The sequence below is a fragment of the Prionailurus viverrinus genome, chromosome A2 (genome assembly GCF_022837055.1).
Source record: "Prionailurus viverrinus isolate Anna chromosome A2, UM_Priviv_1.0, whole genome shotgun sequence".
Classification (NCBI taxonomy): domain Eukaryota; kingdom Metazoa; phylum Chordata; class Mammalia; order Carnivora; family Felidae; genus Prionailurus; species Prionailurus viverrinus.
The window spans coordinates 1,413,767-1,434,659 of record NC_062562.1 but is presented as its reverse complement, the minus strand read 5'-3'; the positions used below and the strand labels follow the sequence as shown (position 1 = coordinate 1,434,659).

At 56.9% G+C, this 20,893-nt stretch overlaps 1 protein-coding gene across 16 annotated transcripts in view; it reads right to left on the bottom strand.

Moving 5' to 3' along the window:
* The window catches only part of CELF5 (CUGBP Elav-like family member 5), a 48,032-nt gene that overhangs the window by 21,777 nt on the left and 5,362 nt on the right, over nt 1–20,893 (bottom strand). For all 16 annotated transcript variants that reach the window (XM_047850060.1, XM_047850061.1, XM_047850064.1 and 13 more), the window contains exon 2: nt 6,063–6,145. In XM_047850060.1, the coding sequence (XP_047706016.1) occupies nt 6,063–6,145 (83 nt within the window). The remainder of the gene's footprint in view (nt 1–6,062; nt 6,146–20,893) is intronic.

Below are 20,893 nucleotides of genomic sequence, written 5' to 3'. Positions count from 1 at the left end.
AGCAAGGTGGGGCCCAAGCCACCATTACAGCCTCCCCTTCTCCCGCGGGGGCCCCCGCCAGCCTCTGTCAAACACCCAGAGCAAGCCTCTCTCCTGCTCTAGGCGCTGCTGTGGCTCCCTACTGCCCCGGGAGTCGCATCCTGGCATTCCTCCTCTGCCTTCCTCCTCTGCCTTCCTCCCATGCCCCCGGGACATCACTGCAACTCACCCCCCGCCACACACACCCCATCCTCAGTGCGAACAGGCCCCTCCGAGGCCACCTCTCCAAGTGCATCTGCTTCAATGCTTTGTCCAGGCATCACCCTGATTGTGGCACATGCCCCAACACACACACACATTGTCCCTCTTGGGTGACTTCCGAGGGGCTGTGCGCCCCTTCCCCACCAGAGGCCCGGCCCGGGGTCCCCAAATGGCAAGTGAAATGAAATGAGACAAAACCTATGGCTTCCAGACTCCGCAGAAAGTGAAACCCAGTCCGTGTCCCCGTGGGCAAAGAGCAAGCTGGACCCGTGCTGGGCCCAGCACCCCGTGCGGGGAGTAAGTCAAGAGCTTGTGCCCAGCTGTGTCTACGCTTCAGGGGGAGAAGCCGGGCTTGGGAAGACGAGACTGGCCCAGAGTCCCGCAGCCTTGACTTGCCGGCGACAGTTCGTTCATTCGTTCGTTCATTCGTTCGTTCATTCGTTCATCGCGGATGTGCCAGGCTCCTGTTGCCAGGCTCAGCAGCCGGCAGGTGTCACGCCCAGGGCCCTCAGAACACTTCTGCAATCCCATCCACAAATGAGGAAACTGAGGCCTGGGAAGGTCAAGCCACCGTGGGGCCCCTTGCGCCTTCTCAGGTTCGGCTTGGCTCTGAGCCAAGTTGTGGGATGTGGGAGGGGGTCTTGCGGGGGGGGGGTCACCTCAGAAACCCCTGTGTGCATAGAAGGGGTGTCAGGAGGGGTCCGTCGGGGGGGTCCGCAGCCAGACGGACAAACCTATCCCTTTCCAGGGTGCACACAAGAACAGGGGGGCAGCCGGCAGAACTGGGGTGTCCTCCGCCCCTCGAGACCCTCACGAAGAAAGGACGGATGGTGTCGTCTCTGATGGCACGGCCCCCGAGAGACCCAGCTGGACCCGCTGTCCCCACGGCCCCCCGTTCCAGGTCCAGGAACCCCATCCTGGGGTCGGACGGCCCCGCGGAGAACATCAGCTCGATCTGCGGCATCTGCCCAGTGTGGACTCCCGGGTCCTGCGGTCCGTTCCGGGTCCTATTCTGGGCTTCTGTGATTAATTTAGGATCCTACTCCAGAATGCTGAGATTTGATTAAACCGCATCCCCCACGGACACCGCCGTCACACGCGACACGGGAACCGGTCTGCTGCAGAAGCGGCAGCGTGGCGGGAGCGGGGGGAGCACAGAGCCAGCGCAGGACCCGGCGCCCCCCACCCACCCTCCCCGTCACTCTTCCTGCAACCCGCGGACGAGGCGTCAGCTCTGGCTCTGAAAGGCTGCCGGTACCGCTGCCCTGGGGGGAGGAGGTTCGCCCGCGAGTCAACCCCCTTCGTGGCTTGGCGGGGGGGTGTCGGCCACGGAGGCCGCAGGCCTAGGTCCTCGGGGGTCCGAACTCCCGAGTCGGCGCCCAAAGGAGACGCGGCACGTGTCCATCAGAGACAAAGCAGGGCAGGATCTCTCTGGAAGGTAGAGATCTCTCCCGTCGGTAACGGCCCACCCACAGGACAGTGGCAAGTTGTGTGGGCCCGCTGTGGAATAGTACACGGCCACGAAAAAGCACCAGCCACTGAGAGACCTGGTGCCGACAGGGGACACTGGGTCTCAGCAGCCGCACAGTCAGTGACAGAAAACAATGCAGGGGGTAAAGACTACATATGATATGGTTCCAGTCGCTTTAGGTAAAAAGCAAAACAGGAAAAGGTTACCCGGTCTTCTAGAGATATATTTATCAGCACGAAGGACGTGAGGAAAAACAGGGGTCGGTTACCGTGAAAGTCAGGATGGTGACTCCTCCAACAGGAAGACGGGGGCTCAGGCATGGGGACGTGACAGGCATGGTTTCTGGGGACTGCTAGAGATCCTCCCTCCCCCCCCAACCACGAGCCCGTATCAAAAAGAGACCCCCAGACTCCACAATCTAGACATATGATGACATTGCATCATGTTCCTGGGTCTAGAACATTCTAGGTCTAGAATGCCCTCTCTAATGTGGTAGCTGATCCTTGGTCTAGAACATTCTACATCTGTGCTATCCAAAACAGTGGCTGACTCCTAATCTAGGATATTCTAAGTCTGAACGCTCCAATACAGGAGGTGACCCCCAGTCTAGAACATTCTACATCTGCTGCCTAACACGGTAGTTATCCCCTGACCTAGAACATTCTAGGGGCACCTGGGCGGCTCAGTTGGTTGAGCGTCCAATCATGATCAGCTCGGGTCATGATCTCACAGTTTGTGGGTCCGAGCCCCGCATCAGGCTCTGTGCTGACAGCTGGGAGCCTGGAGCCTGCTTCGGATTCTGTGTCTCCTTGGTCTGTCTGCCCCTCCCCTGCTTGTGCTCTGCCTCTCTCTCTCTCTCTCTCAAAAATAAACATTAAAACATTAAAAAATATATATTCATTGTTTTAGTAACAAAGAATGCCATTTAAAAAACGCCTTTTTTTTTTAGTTTATTTATTTTTGAGAGAGAGAGAGAGAGAGAGAGAGACAGAGCGCGAGCAGGGGAGGGGCAGAGAGAGAGGGAGACGCAGAATCCGAAGCAGGTTCCAGGCTCTGAGCTGTCAGCACAGAGCCCGATGCGGGGCTCAAACTCACGGACCTCGAGATCACGACCTGAGCTGAAGTCGGACGCTTAACTGACTGAGCCACCCAGGCGCCCCCCAAGTTTATTTATTTTTAATTGGGGGGGGGGGGAGAGGGTCAGAGAGGGAGAGAGAGAATCCCAAGCAGACCCCATGCTCAGTGGGGAGCCCAGTGCAGGGCTTGAACCCACGAACTGTGAGATCATGACCTGAGCCCAAATCAAGAGTCAGACACTGAACTGACTGAGCCACCCAGACGCCCCCTCCTGGAAACATTTAAATGTTAAATGTGGCTCGGTTCTAGATCAATGCGCATCTCCCAGTCATGACAATCACAAGTGTCCCCAGACGTCACTCAGGGTCCCTCGGGGGCAGAATTGCCCCCCCCCCCGGGGCTGAGACCCCTCCTCTGACCTAACGTAAACTCCTCCACGAGATAGCGGAGGCTGCGCTGTGTCTCCCGCACTCAGCAGCTCGCCTGGCACATTCCTACCTCCCGGCTCGGCACACGCCGTCCCCACGCCACCCCTGTCTCCATCTGCCACAATCTTCCCCATCTCTCGAGACACGACACGGCTCAAATGCCCTCTCCTCCGAGAAGCCGCCTTGTTTGCCGCACGAAGTCACCAGTGCGGGGGCCCCGGCTCCCCCCACCTAGAGCCACCGCGATGCTGTCCCGGCCGCCACACATTCGCTGCTCATTTTGGGCTCGCCCGTCATAGTGGGTTGAACGGGGACTTCCCTGAGATATGTCCAAGTCCTAACCCCCAGAACCTGTGAATCTGGAAAAGGTGTCCTTACGGATGTGATTAAGTCACGGATCTCGAGATGAGGTTTAGGGTGAGCCCTAGACCCATCGACAGGTGTCCTTATAAGAGAAAGGCAGAGGGGGAGGGGAGACGTATCGACACAGGGCGGCCACGTGGCCACAGAGGCAGGGATTGGGGCGATGCGTCCACCGGGAGCTGGAGAGACGTGGAACAGAGTTCCCCACAGCGTGGCCCTCCTGCCACGTCGCTTTCAGACTTCTGGCTCCCGGAAGTGTGACAGCATAAATTTCTGTCGCTTTTAGCTCCCCAGTGCATGGCGCTTTGTTACAGTGGCCCCAGGTCACTAACCCACCCTCCCCATTCACTCTGACCCGGAAAGCTTTGCTCCAAAAGCATCCCGAACCCCCCATCTCTACCTGCGCTGCCCCTGCCCGAGCCGCTTGCCCGAACAACCACAGCTCCCTGCCCTGCGGTCCCTCTGGCCCCTGATGCTCAGAGAAGGTCCCTGAGCTCCCTGTCGAAACGGAACCCGCATCCTGAGTCTGAAAATCGCTCTGAAAGTCCCCCCCCCCCGCCCCCGTCGCCTCTGGGCTCCGTGGTGTCCTCACCACCGGAAGTCCTTTCATTGGGTTGTTCGTTCAGGTGCTCAGTAAATGTCTGTTGAGTGAACCCATGGGTGTTGAGGACTCGAGGGACCCCCACTCTAGAGAGAGACCTCCCCACCTTCTTCTGGCTTCCCTCCCGGCTGCTGGGCGCCCACACAGGGTCGGCCGTCAAGTCCCCATTCTGCCGTTTGCTGGCTGCTCGACCTTGGACAAATCCACTACGAAACCGGTTTCTTCCTCTAGGTGCCCAGTGTCCCCAGAGGTTCCTGCCAAAGGGAGCGGGCAGACAGCGTGTCGCTCCAAGACGAGGCGCGAGGTGGTGCCCTCCTTGCGCCCTGGGGGAAGCCGGCCGCCATGCTGTGAGGCTGCTCAAGTTGTCCCCCTTCCTAGGAACTGAGGCCTCTTGTCCACGGCTGCCCCAGGGGCCAGCACGGAGGCGGATCCCTGAGTCACAGTCAGGAGAGACTCTGAGCCACGACCGTGAGGCAGACTCATTCCCTAATTCTGGCCCCCCCGGCCACTGGGATCACTAATGCTGGCTGTTTGAAGCCACCAGGTTGTGGAACAATTGTTAGGCCACAGGAGATAACTAATGGGGTCCACAGAAACGCCACTGTGCCCCCGGGGGCCAGCCTGCACGGATGCACCTGCTCTCCAGTCCCCAGTTGGTTCGGGGAGGTGATGGCAGAAGGTCCAATGGAGGGAGAACTGTGAACCCTTTCTCGGATGTCACCTCCTCCGTGAAGCCTTCCGTGACCCTCTTCTCTACAGTTTCCTCCCTCCACCCCACCCCGTTATACTCTTCCAGTGCTGAAGATCAGAGAGGTTAAGTCACTGGCCCACTGCTGCTCAGCAAGGACTGCTTGCTGCCACATCACCTCCACCCCTCTTGTCTTCACCCAAAAAGGGGCACTTTGTTCCTGACTATGAGGTTGAGGCCAGCCCCTGGGCCATTTCTGGTGCTTGTTCAGACCCAAGTCAACCCTTGCCATGATGGCATGTTCCCGGCAGGTGCACCCAGTCAGCCCTGTTGCACCCCAATTCCCAGCACTTGTGTCTGCAGATGTCACCCAAGCAGCCCCCAAATGTCCCTGATGCTGAAGAGTCCACGAGAGTCCCAGAAGGAAGGGTGAACACCCCAGAGCCCATGGGATGCCATGGGTCTCACTGTGCTTCCTTCGATTTCCGTGAACAGACGCTGCCTGGGGACCGGGCTCAGCTGGCTCAGGCAGACCACCCTGCCTGCACTGGGGACAGGGGCTTCCTGCCCACCCGCTGACAAGGGAGAGCCAGCGGAGACGGAACCTGGGCCAGCCTCCCCTGGGGGTCGAAAAGCTGCCCAAACACCCCCTTCATCAAGGGGCCGTAGCTCTATTTGCTCATAAGGATGAGGGATAAGAAAATCCCTTTCCTTTTCATATGGAGAAGCAGGCAGCGTCTAAGCTCCTCCTGGAGGCCCTTAAGGCCCTTAGGACTTGCCCCGTCCCCTCGCTGCCCTCCCCTCCTCCCCCTGGCTCCCTCGCTCACTCTGCTCCAGCCGCACAGGCCCCCTTGCTGTTCCTCCAACGTGCCAGGCACGATCCTGCCTCAAGGCTTCTGCACATGCTGTTCCCTTTCCCCGCTAGTGCTTCCTCGTCCTTCAGGTCCCGGTACAATGACACTTGCACGCTGGGCCAGGCCTTTGTGCCGTGCGCAACCTGCACAACCGCACACAACCGCTCTGGTGTGAAGCAGGGAACAAGGCGGGCAGTAGGCACTGCCCCTCTGCCCCTTATCCCTCTTTCCGAGTCCGGAGGCCGCGGGCCTCACCGCTGACCCCAGGCAGGGCCTCAGCCTTCCCCAGGGTGAGAGCGTCCCCCCCGTCCCCACACCCCAGACAGCACCCAGGACTCACCCCGGGCAAGGTCTTCTGTTCGTGCAGGGCAGTCTGAGCTTTGATGGCGGAGTCCCTGGCACAGTAGGTGAGAAAGGCACAGCCTGGAAGGGAGACAAATGGGGGCGTTAAGAGAAAAGGCGATCGCAGACCCAAGTTCACAGCAGCATTAATCCCAACGGCCAAAAGGGGAAGGGAGTCAAGTGTCCACCCGTGGATAAACGAACACAGTGTGGTCCGTCCACACCCTGGAATATCATTCCGCTTTGAAAAGGAAGGACGTCCTGCCGCCTGGCACCACGTGGACGGACCCGGAGGCCACTGTGCGCGGTGACAGGAGCCAGACACAGAAGGACACGCCCCGCGTGACCCCACGCACAGGGGGTCCCCAGAGGAGTCCCGTCCCCAGGGACAGAGAGTGGGTGGTGGGAGCCAGGGCTGGGGCAGGGGGCGGGGAGTCCGTGTTTCACGGGGACAGAGCCTCAGTCTGGGGAGATGGAAAGTTCTGGAGACGGGTGGTGGGGGCGGCTGCACGACAGTGTGAGTGTGCCTGATGCCGCTGAGCTGTGCGCTTGGAAAGGGTGAGGAGGGTGAATTTAATTGTATTTAACCGCATTTTTTAAACAATGGAAAAGAAGGAAAAATCGAGGTAGATTTTATGTTCTTTTTTACTACAAGCCAAAAATAAACAGGACACTGGAGACAACGGTATTGGGGGGGGGGGGGTGGACAATAGCCGTGGTCCAGCCGCCCCTCCCCCTCGGTGAGCTAGGGAAGGGGAGAGGAGAGTAGCTGTTAATTAAACCCGCGTCCGACGCCAGATGAAGAGATAGGCAGGGCGCGGGGTGAGGGCCGGTGGCGCAGTGAGGCCGCGGCTGCCCGGGGAGGACGGTGGGGAGTGCACCTGCAGCCCCAAGGATGCAGAAGGTGCTCCAGGACTGGGAGGAGGAGCACGGCGGCTCTGCCACGCCCCTGCTTCGTGGCCTTGGGCCGGGCGCCGCCCCTCTCCGGGCCTCAGTTTCCCCGCTCCGAGAGGATGCTCCCAGAGCTTGGAAGGATGGGTCAGGGGCGGGGGCGGGGCTAGAGGGGGCGTGGTGCAGCGGAGCCAATCAGGAGAGGACAGGGGGCGGGCCAGCCCAGAAGTGGTCCGGAGCGAGGGTGTGATTGGTTGGACGCCGTCCTGGGCCGGGTGGGGGCTGGGGAGGGGTGCGAAGCGTGAGAACTGCAGAGACCAGAGACGCAGAGAGAGACGGAGAGAGGCCCCCAGAGAAAGACCGATGGGACAGACCAATGGTGTTTTGAAAGATGTCTGCCTGAGGCGGGGTGTGGGATGCAGGCAGGTGTCAGGTCCCCTGAGATGGACCCAGGGGGCCGGGCCTCAGCCCTGGACTCTGCCTCTAACCTCTGTGGACCTCACGTTCACTGCGTGTGAAACGAGACCGTCGTCGTCTGCTCTGGCGCCGCGGACCCTGTGCCCACCACCCCCAGCTCCCCCCCCCCCCGCCCCGGAGCCTCTCTGCCCCCTCCGACCCCTAGGGCCCCCTGTGCAGAGAGAGCCCCTGGGAACAGCCCCGTGGTGCCCAGTTTTGCTCCGGGCAGGAGCTAATTCAAGCCGCACGTCCTTCCTTCTGGGATGTGGTCACCACGCTGCCATTCCCACCGGCTGGGCCGGTTGCTGGGGAGGGGTCTGCCTCAGGCCCGAGGGGTCCTCTGGTGCCCTGGGGAGCAGGGCTTTCTAGCGTACAAAAAACATTCGCGGTGAGCACGTAAAATGGTGCAGCCCCCGTGGAAAACGGTTTGGCGTTCCTCAGAAAAGTTAAACATAGAATTATCGTAGGACCCAGCAACTGCACGTCTGGGTCTCTACCCAAAAGAATTGAAAGCAGGGACTCGACAGATATTTCAAACAGATATTACGCATGTTCACAGCAGCATTATTCACAACGGCCAAAAGGCGGCACCACCCAAGTGTCCGTCACAGATGAACGGGAAACACAATGGGGTCCATCCATACGCTGGAATATTATTCTGCCTTAAAAAGCGAGGAATTCTGACCCCCGCTGCAACGCGGATGAACCTTGAAGGATGTTATTATGCTCAGCGTAATAGGCCAGACACAGGAGGGCAAGGACTATCTGGTCCCACTCACAGGGGGTCCCTACAGGAGTCCCGTCCCCAGAGACAGAGAGTAGACGGTGGGAGCCAGGGGTGGGGCAGGGGGCGGGGAGCCCGTGCTTCAGGGAGCCAGTTTCCATTTGGGAAAATGAGAAATTCCAGAGACGGATGGCGGGGATGGTTACACAACAATGTGAGCATGCCTGATGCCACTGAGCTGTGCACTTAGACGCGGTTAAGACGGCGAATTTAATCTTATGTGTATTTTACCCACAATAAAAAAAATTGTAATGGAGATATATTAAAAACTACCCCCCTCCCGTGGGGCGCCTGGGTGGCTCAGTCGGTTGAGCTCCTGACTTCGGCTCAGGTCATGATCTCACAGCTCGTGAGTTCAAGCCCCACGTCGGGCTCTGTGCTGACAGCTCGGAGCCTGGAGCCTGTTTCGGCTTCTGTGTCTACCTCTCTCTCTGCCCCTCCCCCACTTGTGCTCTCTCTCTCTCTCTCTCTCTCTCTCAAAAACAAACATTAAAAAAATCATATATATATATATATATATATATATATATATATATATATGCCAAAAAAGTGCAGAACTTAGAAGTGTGCAGTGTAACAAACAATTATAAAATCACGTAACCATTTTCCAGGTCGAGGAATAGAACACAGATGCTCCCAGAAGCCCGGGTGCTCCCATCCCATGACAATCTCCCCCAGAAGTCACTGCTACCTACCTCTTGTGATAATCACGTCACTGTTCTTCATTATGGTTCCCTGACGGGGCGGGGTGGGGGGGGTCACTAATCAGTGTAGCTGAGTGCTTCCTGCCTTTGAACTTATATAAATGGAATCATAGCATATGTACACTTTGTATCTAGCTTCTGCCACTCAACAACAGGTGGTTGTGTGTATTGGGGGTTAATTCCTTTTCCTGGCTTGTAGTGTTTTGCCCTGTGAATATACAGCAAGGCTATCCATTCTCTTGTGGATGGGCGTCTGGGTTGTCCGCTGTTAAAGGCTATCATGAATAAACGTGCTGTGGAGCGTTCTTGCACAGGTACTCTGATGCGCAAAGGCATATCCGGAAATGGAATTGCTGGTTACAAGGTAGGCTTACGTTTAGCTCTAATCGATTCTTTCAAACAGTTTGCCAAAGTGGGTTGTGCCAGAGCATTCTCCAGCCAACGGGTCTGACAGTATTTATGCTTCGTTTTCCCCAACCCTTGGGTTTGCCAGCCTTTTAGATGTTAGTCATTATGGTGGGTGTATCATTGTATTTCATTGAGATTGGAACATACGTTGCTATAGTTATTAATAAAGTTGGGCACCTTGTGGCTTTGCAGGAGTTCTTTATGTGGTGTGTAAATAAAGAATACTTTGTATTCTTTTATGGTTACATCTGATGCACACATCTTCTCCCAGCCCATGGCTGGTCTTTCTACTCCTTTTTTGGTGTTTCTATTTTCTGAATTTAATCCCCCAAGGTCTTCCGGGAAACGAGAGGCGCTAAGACAACTAGCCTAGGGCCTGAGAGAAATTAGGCACAGCCAGAAAGAAATTGGACGGCAGGGAGATGTAAAATTGAGGCAAAACCCTTCCTCCTTGGGTCCTCTCTTGCCCGTGGGGCCTCATTTGCAGAACATGGAGTGTGCTGGTCCTGGGAGGGGAGGGTGGGACCCCCCGAGCAACCTTCAAGGCCATGAGCCTGTGGGTCTGGAAGGTTTGCAGCCAGAGGGACGCAAACCGGATTGCGTGCCGCTGTCCTCGGTGCTGAAACGCTTCCCTGTTCTTTTGACCCGCTCTCTTCCTGGCCTCTTTCTCTGTTCTGGTTGGTGAAAATGTGTGATGTTTACCCCTTTCTGGCTAAATACAGCCTTGATTTCCAGTTCTTATTAGGGCTGAATTGTATTCCCCTCCCCAAAACTCATATGTTGCTGTCCTAAACTCCCCAGGACCTCAGAATAAGACCCATTTTGGAAATTGAGTCATTGCAGATGAAATTAGTTAACCTGGACCAGATTCTCCTTTAGTCTCAGAAGGAACCAACTCAACCAACACCTTGATCGCAGACTTCTGGCCTCCGGGGAGGTGAGCAAACACGTTTCTGTTTTCGAAGCCCCCTGGTTTGTGCTAGGTTGTTTCTGCAGCGCTCGCAAACTAATACAATCCCCAGTCAGCACAGACTTGTTAGTGATGTTAATAAAGCTCACTGACTTCTAATCCGAAGAAGCTTGTACTCCGTAGCGACTACTTAGTCCTTACAACAAACCCACAAAGTAGCTGCTAGTGTTGCCCTATTCTGCAGATGAGGGGCCAGGGCACAGAGTGGGGGTGTGACTTGCCCAAGGTCACACAGATGGGGAATGGAATATCCAGGCCCCATGGGCTGTGCTAACCACTGGGGTACACTGCCTCGAGCTCGCATCTTTTCTAACACTTTCCCCAAGGCCTAGGGGAGGGTCACAGGCACCTGACCTGCCTCTCCGTGAAAGGAACTTTAAGATAGTGCCAGGATCCAATGCTGGATCAAATGCCATGAGCCCCATTTCAACGGTTACATCCTAGTCCCAGAGGGACCTTCTGACAGAAGTCACAGCCCATGCAAAGCCTACGCTGGATGAACTTCTCATCTCAATTCCAGCCCTGGCCCCCCCTCCCCCCCGCCCCCCACCATCCTCATCAATGACAAGGGGGCCAGGTCTTGTGTCCATGAGCTCCCTCCCATGCTGGCCAAGCCCTGCGTTCTTCCCAGAATGCTTGGCTCTTGACTATCCCTTCACACCCACATGCATTTTCAAAGCCTGGACCAGGGTTGATCTGGGGGGTGGGGGTGGGGGTGGGGTGGGGTCAAGGCCTGCAGATCTCTCTAGGCCCAAGGGCAGAGCAGAGGCCAAAACAAGGGAATCACCGTATATATGAAAGTTTCCTAATAACTGGATCTTTCTCCTCACGGCTCCTTTGGGAAAGGAGGGAGTTCCCCATCTCTGGAGGTAAGCACCAGCGGCTCCCCAGACAGGACACCTCCTTGCCAGAGACTACTGAGAATCCCTGCTCATGCTGAGATCCCCTGCTCTCTGCTCTCAGTTCTGAGCCTTTGGGGATCTCATGGCTCAAACCTGTAATAATGATAAGAGTCGATGTCCCCCCGAGCGCCAGGAATCTTATAGGGGCTCCCCACCCATTGCAACCCTTTGAATCCTCAGACTAGCCCAAGAGAATGGCATGATTGTATTCATTATTATCCCCATTTCACAGGTAGGGAACTGAGACAGCACCTCGTGAGGAGTGCGCCTGAGGTTACGTCGCATCAGGGCCAGAGGCGGGATTTGAACCCCGGAGGACTAACTCCAGTCTGTGCCTCCTCTGCCGATATTGTCCCTCTTATAAAGATAACAGTAGTAGCCGTAACAGCTGATTCACAGAGCACTTCGACAGGGTGGCCATTGTCCTGGGAACTTGGCTCCAGGACCCCTCCTCTCTGCAGGAGCCCTACCAGGCGGGTATTATGCAGAGTATGCAGGAAGCAGCGGGTAAGGGTTGAGCTGGAATTTGAACCCGGGAGTGGGGGGGGGGGGCTGGAATATGACATCATGGGCCTCCCTGCCATCCACCGTGCTTGGGGGCTTTGATCCCCAGGGTGTGGAACCACAGCGGCACCCAATCCTGCCATCTTCCCTGAAAGTCGAAGCCTTTAATATTTTAAGACAAAGGTGGCCTTAAGAGCATCTACGAAAAGACAACGTACTCCACCTACAATCTAGTGTAGACACCGACTGTTTGTATCCAGATAGACTGAATCAGTAGGGGGCTACCTAAAGATACAGGCCTCCCAAACATGGGGCCCTGGGGTAACTCCACAGAGCCTTCGAGAATAGTGCCCAACTTACAGACGAAAAGTCTGAGGGTCACAGTGGCCCAGGTCACCCACAGGTAGCGACAGAGCTAGGACTTGAGCCCATACCCGCATGACCCCCTTGCACAGGGCTCTTTCCCCAGCCCACAAGGACACTCCTCTCTCCGGCCTTGGAAATGCCGTCTCTGAGGAAGGGAGCAAAGGTGGCTGTATGGTCCCTCCATTGCAACCTGTCTCTGCTCATTCTGTGCTCTGGGGACAATGCCCTGACTAATGGGTGACGCTGACAGCTCCCAGGCTGGGAGGAGGCACATCGACGCACCCCCATGTGTGGTCAGCATAGAGGGAGGACTAGAGCACAGGACAGAAGTCAAGGGGGGGGCAGAGCCGAGGGCAACATGGGGCAGGGCAAAGACTGAGCCCGGGCCAGGCGGGGCAGAGAGGAAAGACGGATGGGACACTCCAGGCAGGGCTCGGACGCCCTGGCCGTCCCTGGGAGGGTGTCGTGGATTGTCTTGTCCCCCGGAAAAGCCGTGTGTGCATTCCACACCCTGTGCGTGGGACCCAACTTGGAAAAAGGGACTGTGCAGATGTAATTAAGGATCTGGAGATGAGGTGATGAGGTGGGTCCCAGATCCACCTGGAGGTCTGGGGGGCATCAGGGGAAGGACCCCCCCCCGCGGGACTGACTAAAAATCCCCCAAAAGGCCCCGCAAGGAAGTGCCACCAGCACACAGAGCCACGTCCTGGGTCAGACCTCCCCCCGCCCCTTAGCTGGAATCCTCACTCCCCCTGGCAGTTATTTTTATCCCGTGTTACAGATGCGTGAACCCAGGCTCAGAGAGGCTTCGTGCTTTCCTGAGGTCACACAGCAAATCAGAAACAAGCCCTTCAGTGGCTCAGAGAGGCTTAGTGCTTTCCTGAGGTCACACAGCAAATCAGAAACAAGCCCTTCAGCGGAACCCAGACTCAGGGTTTGCGGCTGGGGGGGAGGGGGAGGGGGGAAAGAGCTTTTGAGTTTCAGAAAATCCCAGAGTGCAGGAAAGAGGCCTTAAGGGGCCTAAAGAAAAATTTGTTTGAAAATGAAATAGAACAACAGAAATTGTTGTTGTTTTTTTCCTTCTTACTGTTCATGGTCGTCACTTACGTGGGTATATCTGGGATTTCTGTCACTTGCGCGGAGCTGGGCAGGTCTGGGCACCGGCCATGGCCACGTGCCTGGCTGCACCCTGTCCCCCTCCCCTGCACCCCACGCTCGGCATCTCCCCTCCCCCACCCCCGCCCCGCACGCGGCGGCTCTACCGCTCTTCCGGAGCCTGTGCGGGGCGCTCACCGCCTATCCTGTCCGGAGTCATTCATTCTCCCCACGGGACAGGGAGCTCCCTGCGGGTGGGAACCAAGCATGCAGGCCACCGACGTGTCCCCAGAGCCCAGCACTGCGTCCAGCGCGCTGTGTGCGCAGCAAGCACTTGGGGGCAGCTCACGGCCTCCAGGCTGGTCCAGTGCCCATCCACGCCCTCCTGGAGCTGCGGTCCCCTCCGCCCCCGGGGTCTCCCCTTGCTGCCGCCACCGTCTTCGCCACCCCCCCACCCGCCACGCCCCCCACAAGAGGGCGCCCGTGAGCATTCCTCTGCCCCCAGCCTTCAGGGGCTCCCACCTCCCTGGGGGTAAAAGCCTCAGTCCTCTCCGTGGCCCCCAAGCAGGACCTGCCCTCCCCTACCCCTCTCCCCCCCTCGTTCACTCTTTCCCAGCCACACATGCCTCCTCTGTTCCTCCAACACTCCAGGCCCAGTCCTGCCCCAGGACCTTTGCATGGGCTGCTCTAGAATGCGCTCTGCCAGATCTCTGCACGGTTCACTCCCTTCCTTCAAGTCTTGGCTCAGATGTCACCTCCTTAGTGAAGGCTCCTTAAGCACCCTGTTTAAAGTGACGGCCCTCAACCATCCGCTCACCCTGCTCTGTTTTTCCAGGGCCCTTACAGGCCGCATACGGGTTTCCCTCGCTCTCCGAAAGCAGAGCGTTCCTGTGAAACGTTCCCGTAACTTTCCGTAAAGAAGCAATTGCCACTGGTCGATGTGGAAAACTTTTGAACATTCCCAGACCCCCGAATTGGCCTCTCTTAGGCTTTTCTGATAGGTTAGGACACATCTTGCTAATGGAGGCCCAGAATTAAACGAGACAAGGCCCAGATGCTTGCAGACACAGTTCAGAGCTCCGGCGCAGGCCTGCCCGAGTGTGGTCCCGGGGAAGGCGCTCCGTGGGGCTGCCCTCGCTGCTGGGGGCTCGCACTGCCTCTATAAGCCTTCCCCGAGTGCAAAGCCAGAGCTGAGTGCTGTTTTAGCGTTTTGCCTTTTTTCATAAAAGCACAAATCTCCTTCAGATTTCTTTCGGTTACCAAAAAAGGTACTCATGTAGGCCTTTCATGGAAGCAGAGGGAGTAGCATAATACGGACTTTCCAGGAGCAGAGGGTACCTGTATTATATTTATTTCTGTCTCCCCGCCTCCCCCAGCCCACTGAAATGTCCTGTCCACAAGGACAGTCGGTTTTTCATGGTTTTTTTTTCCCCCAGGGTTCCCAGGACCTAAATAGTTGCCAGGTACACAGTAGGCGCTCAATGAATACTTGTGGACTGAATGGACGTGTTTTCAAACCGACCTGCTCACATCGAGACAATGTCTCTGAGGGCAGCGACATTCGATCCCTTTTTATCCTCCCCCTTTCCTCCCCCACGCCCAGCACGGGGCCAGTCGATATTTCCTGAACACCTATTATGTGCCAGCTGTACTGTGGACACAGACGCAGGAAAGACACCCTTGTTCGTCTCTGATCGCCAACCAGGACCGCACCACAACAGGTCGAATCCCTTTGCTCCCAAGCCCCCTGCATGCCAGGCGGCCCACCTTCTTGGCCGTTAACCTTGGCCCTGGGATCTAGCGGCTAAAGATGGGCTCAAACCCTGCCCGATGCCCCTCTCTGCTGTGTGACCTCGGGTCACTTAACCTCTCTGAGCCTCCACTACGGATTACGGAAGACATCTCCTTGTGCTGTGGGGCCACCCTTCACCCACCGCCTGCCCCCCGCACCTTCTCTCCTCCCCCCATCCTCTTAGCCCCAGACTGCCCCCCTTTGCTAAGAACAGTGGGGCGGACAGCCTCTCCCGTATTCATCGCCCCTCCCCTCACTTGCAAACCCACTGGCTCCTGTGCAGAGGGCATGACTTCATGCGCACGGCTCACACCCCTGGACCCCTCACCCCAGCGCATCATCTCTGGGGTGACCTTCTGCCTCCCCGGCCGGGCTCCTTAGCCTCCACTGCTGACACCTCCTCTGCCCCAGACTTACACATCGGGGCTTCTCAGGCCTCGTCTGGACACACCCTCAGTCTCCTGCCCCCAGCCGTCTTGACTCCTCCCACAGACTCTCACCGTTGCTGCACCACGGGTCCATCCACAAACCACCCACCCATCCACCTGTCCATCCCGTCATCTGTTTTCCATTCATTTATCTGCCCGCCTGTCCAGCCACCTATCCACACATCAATTCACCCATCCACCTGTCCATCCATCCATCCATCCACCCGCCCACTCACTGGTCCATCCATCTGTTCACCCACCCGCCTGCTGTGCCCCAGGCACTGTTCTAGGCCCTGGGGACACAGCGGTGGACACAGAAGGCAAAAAGCCTCCACCCTCATGCTGTATTCACTCTAAGGTGGGGGGAGGGAAAAACAAATAGTATAAACACAAAACCTATGATCTATGGTGTGTCAGGAGTCTTCATTTTCCCAGGAAAAAAAGGAAAGCAGGGAAGAGGGGTCTGGAGTGCTGGAGGGTGGCTGTGATTATAAATCATTTCTGCAGGGAGGCGGCACTGAGAAGGTGAAGGTTGAAAGGCAGGAGGAAGGAGGCATGTGAGTATCTGGGGGAAGAGGAACATTCACCAAGTAGGTGACATCTGAGCCAAGACCTGAAGGAAGTGAGAGAGTGAACTCTGCAGAGATTTGGGGGAACAGCATTCCAGGTAGCAGAGACAGCTCATGCAAAGGCCCTGGGGAAGGACCGACCTGAGGAACGGCCAGGAGGCCCGTGTGGCTGCAGCAGAGCGAGCGAGGGGGCGAGAGGGAGGAGGGGCGGCCAGGGCGGGGATGGGGCTGTGTCCCCAAATTGCGGTAGAATATACATCACGTAAAATGTGCCACCTTAACCGTCTCTCAGTGCACTGGCATCAGGCGCGCTCACGCTGTTGAGCAGCCGCCCCCACCACCCGTCTCCAGAACTTTCCATCTCCCAGACTGAGACTGTGTCCCCATGAAGCACGGACTCCCCATCCCTGGTTCCCACCGCCTGCTCTCTGTCTCTGTGGACGGGACGCCTCTAGGAGTGGGGTCACGCGGGACGTGTCCTTCTGTGTCTGGCTCCTGTCACCACGCACAGTGACCTCCGGGTCCGTCCACGCGGTGGCAGGTGGCAGGACGTCCTCCCTCCCTGGGGCTGGGTCACATTCCGGCGCGTGGATGGACCACACTGTGTGTACTGACTTATCCACCAGGGGACACTTGGGGCGTTCCCACTTTGGTGCTGCTGTGAACACGGGCGTGCAAACAGCCCTCGGAGACTTTCAATTCTTCGGCTCTGTCCTCAGAAGTGGAACGGTCGGGTCACACGGTAACCCCGCGTGAAGGTCCCTGAGGAACCGCCAGACGTCTCCCTCAGCGCTGCCCCTTCCCACTCCCCCCCCCCCCCCCGCCACTCATCACCTCCGTCCGTCTGTCCGTCCAGGCCAGCGCAGACATCCTGTCCACCGCTCAGGGCACTGGACTCCCTACGGACACACGCCAGGTTTCGATCCTGAATGTAGCAGGACTCAGGAAATAGTGGAGAGGGGGGGCAAGTAGCTGGGTGAAGAAGTGAGCCCCAGCCCCAGCCATCCGCCTCGGGTCGCTCTAGATGATGCCAGGTCCCTTCTGGCACGTGACGAATTTGCCGTGTGTCCTGGGGGAGGTCTTCCCCCCTCCCTGAGCCTCTGTCTCTCACTGTGCATGAGGTTGCTCTAGGGCCCCCAGCCACGGGGAGGGGGGGCGTCATCTGCAGAGGGTCAGGGACAAGGAGTCTCTCCCCTAGCGCTGGCCACACCTCCAGGCAGTTTGCTGTCCTCAGGAGCCCCTCAGAGGGACCGGGTGCAGCCATGATGGAAGGAAGCTCCATCCCACACTCTAGGACGCTCTGTGCCTTAGCTTCCCCATCTAGAAAACGGAGAACCCAGAGTCGATGTTCTCCAGATTCTGAGCTCCGTATGGGATGCTGTCCTTTCCCTGCCCACTGCCTTCCAGGGCTCTCACCTCACTCGGAGTAAAACCCACGATCCTCTCCAAGACGCATGAGACCCTGAGCGACTTACCCTGTGTCCTCCCTGCCCTCCCTCCTTCCTCTCTCCCCTTGCCCTCTGTGCTCCAGCCACACAGGCCTCCTCACTGTTCCTCTCACAGGTCAAACTCATTCCGACCTCAGGGCCTTTGCATGTGCTGTTTCCTCTCCTGGAATGCCTTTCCCTTGGCTTCAGAATCACAGCTTTCTCATCTGTCATTCAGGTCATCTGCTCAGAGAGGCCATCTTTGGCCACCCAAGCTATCACCTCCCAACACACATCTTACTTTTATTCTCCATGGCAACTCAATCCAATCTAAATCTTACTTGTTTGTTACCCAGTTTATTATCAGCTCCCTCTCCCCTGGAAGGGTTTGTGTCCCTAGACCCCAGTTCAGCGCCTGGCACCTAACAGAGATATGGAAAACATTGCTGACTATCTGACTACCTGAGCAAGTACTGAGGACACCTGCAACATGAAGGACATCACTCAGAGTACGTGCATTAATCACATTATGTAAGTGAACTCCAATTTCTGCAACCACTCTGGAAGACAGCTTTCAATATTCCTTCTCTTTTACAAATGAGAAGCCAAGACTCAGAAAAGATGAGGTGGCTTGTTCAAGATCACAGAGAAGCAAAACACACACACACACACACACACACACACAACCAGGAACAGAAACCAAGCCTGTGAGACCACAGACCTGATGGGTCATTCCCTTTCATCACGTGTGGAGGAAGGTGGCAAATGCTGGGAACGTATCCATCCACCCATCCATCCCTCCGTCTTTCATCCATCCATCCGTCCATCTGTCCATCCCTCCATCCACCCATCCATCCATCCCTCCCTCTCTCCATCCCTCCCTCCATCCCTCCCTCCATCTATCCATCCATCCATGCATCCCTCCATCTACCCTTCCATCCCTCCCTCCCTCCCTCCCTCCATCCACTCATCCATCCATCCACCCATCCATCCCTCTCTCCACCCATCCATTCATCCCTCCCTCCATCCATCCATCCATCCACCCCTCCATCCCTCCCTCCCTCCCTCCACTCATCCATCCATCTATCCCTCTCTCCATCCATCTATCCATCCATCCATCCATCCATCCATCCATCCACCTATCCATTCCTCCATCCACCCATCCATCCATGCATCCATCCCTCCATCCATCTATCTATTCATCCCTTTCTCCCTCCCTCTATCCATCCACTCATCCATCCACCCACCCATCCATCCATCCATCCATCCATCCATCCACCCATCTATCCATCCCTCCCTCCCTCCCTCCCTCCATCCATCCATCCATCTACACACCCACCCATCCATTCCTCCATCCACCCATCCATCCATCCATACATCCATCCACCCCTCCCTCCCTCCATCCCTCCATCCACCCATCCACCCACCCATCCATCCCTCTATCCATCCATCCATCCCTCCATCCATCCATCCACCCATCCATCCGCCCACCCACCCATCCCTCCCTCCTTCCCTCCATCCATCCATCCATCCATCCATCCATCCATCAACCCATCCCTCCATCCACCCATCAATCCATCCATCCATTCATCCTTCCATCCCTCCATCCATCCCTCCATCCATCCAGCCCTCCATCCACCCATCCATCCATCCCTCCCTCCCTCCATCCGCTCATCCATCCGCCCATCCATCCATCCCTCCCTCCCTCCATCCACTCATCCATCCATCTATACCTCTCTCCATCCATCCACCCACCCATCCATCCACCCATCTATCCATCCATTCCTCCCTCCCTCCCTCCATCCATCCATCCATTCACTCATGCATCCATCCATCTACACACCCACCCATCCATTCCTCCATCCACCCATCCATCCACTCATTCATCCATCCACCCATCCATCCATACATACATACATCCACCCATCCATCCACCAATCCCTCCCTCCATCCATCCATTTATCTATCCATCAATCCATCGACTCATCCATCCATCCCTCCATCCACCCATCCACTCACCCATCCATCTCTTTATCCACCCACCCATCCATCCATCCCTCCATCCACCCATCCACTCACCCATCCATCTCTTTATCCACCCACCCATCCATCCATCCCTCCATCCATCCATCCATCCCTCCATCCACCCATCCCTCCATCCCTCCATCCCTCCATCCATCCAGCCATCCCTCCATCCCTCCATCCACCCACCCATCCATCCATCCACCCCTCCATCCCTCCATCCACCCATCCATCCACCCATCCATCCCTCCATCCATCCATCCATCCGCCCACATACCCATCCCTCCCTCCTTCCCTCCATCCATCCATCCATCCATCAACCCATCCCTCCATCCACCCATCAATCCATCCATCCATTCATCCTTCCATCCCTCCATCCATCCATCCATCCCTCCATCCATCCACCCATCAATCCATCCATCCATTCATCCTTCCATCCCTCCATCCATCCATCCCTCCATCCATCCATCCACCCATCAATCCATCCATCCATTCATCCTTCCATCCCTCCATCCCTCCATCCCTCCATCCATCCACCCACCCATCCCTCCATCCATCCATCCATCCATCCTTGCATCCATCTACTCATTTATCCATCTATCTGTCCATATTGTAACCAGCCCACCCTCCCATATCTGACCATTCCCCATCCCCACCCCCCAACCTCTCATTCCCTCATGCCCTCATCCATCCACATGTTCCACTTCCAAATGACAAACAAGACACAGTCCCTGCCCCCACAGAGCTTACATATCAGTGAAATCCCCATGACCCCAGGCCAACAGCAGCCCCTTCCTCTGGCACTGGTCGCCTTCAGTCCAAGGACAGCCAGTCTCCCTTGATGGCTCTCACCCTGAATCTTCACCTCCACAATCACATCTCTTTCTTTGCCTCCTCTACTCCTCTTCCAAAGTGGGTCAAGACTCAGTCTGGGAGGTGGAACGCCTAGCTATATTGCTGTGTGACTTGGGGCTGAGTGCTACGCCTCTCTGAGCCCCAACTCATCATGTGATCCATGTGAGGGAGGGGAACTTGGTCCCCTGAGAACACAGGTCTGCTTCTTTGCATTTCTAGTTTCCCCACAGTGTGGGCTCACCCCAAGGGGAAGCTTCCTCTTTTTCCATCCTTCTGCGTAAGAAGCAGGCATATCCTGAATGAGGCTGGGAGGCTGGAAAGGGGCTGGCAATGGCAGGTGAACAGACATGAAGCGCCCTTTCCACCCAAGTCTGAATTCCTCCCCTGCTCTAAATTCTTCCATGGCTCCCCAGTGCCCTCAGTCTGGGATCACAGGCCCTCCGGGGTTCAGCCCATGCTGACCCTTTGGCTCCACCTCTGGCTTCACCTCCCAGGTCCCACCTAATTCCTTCCCTCCTCCAGGTGTGCCCTCCACACCTCCAGGCCTCTGTAAACCCAGCTCCCTCTGCCCACATGCATGAGGACGTCTGCCCATCCCAGGGCCAGGAACACAGTACTTGTTTCGGCGAATAAACAAATGAAGCGCTTCCTTCACC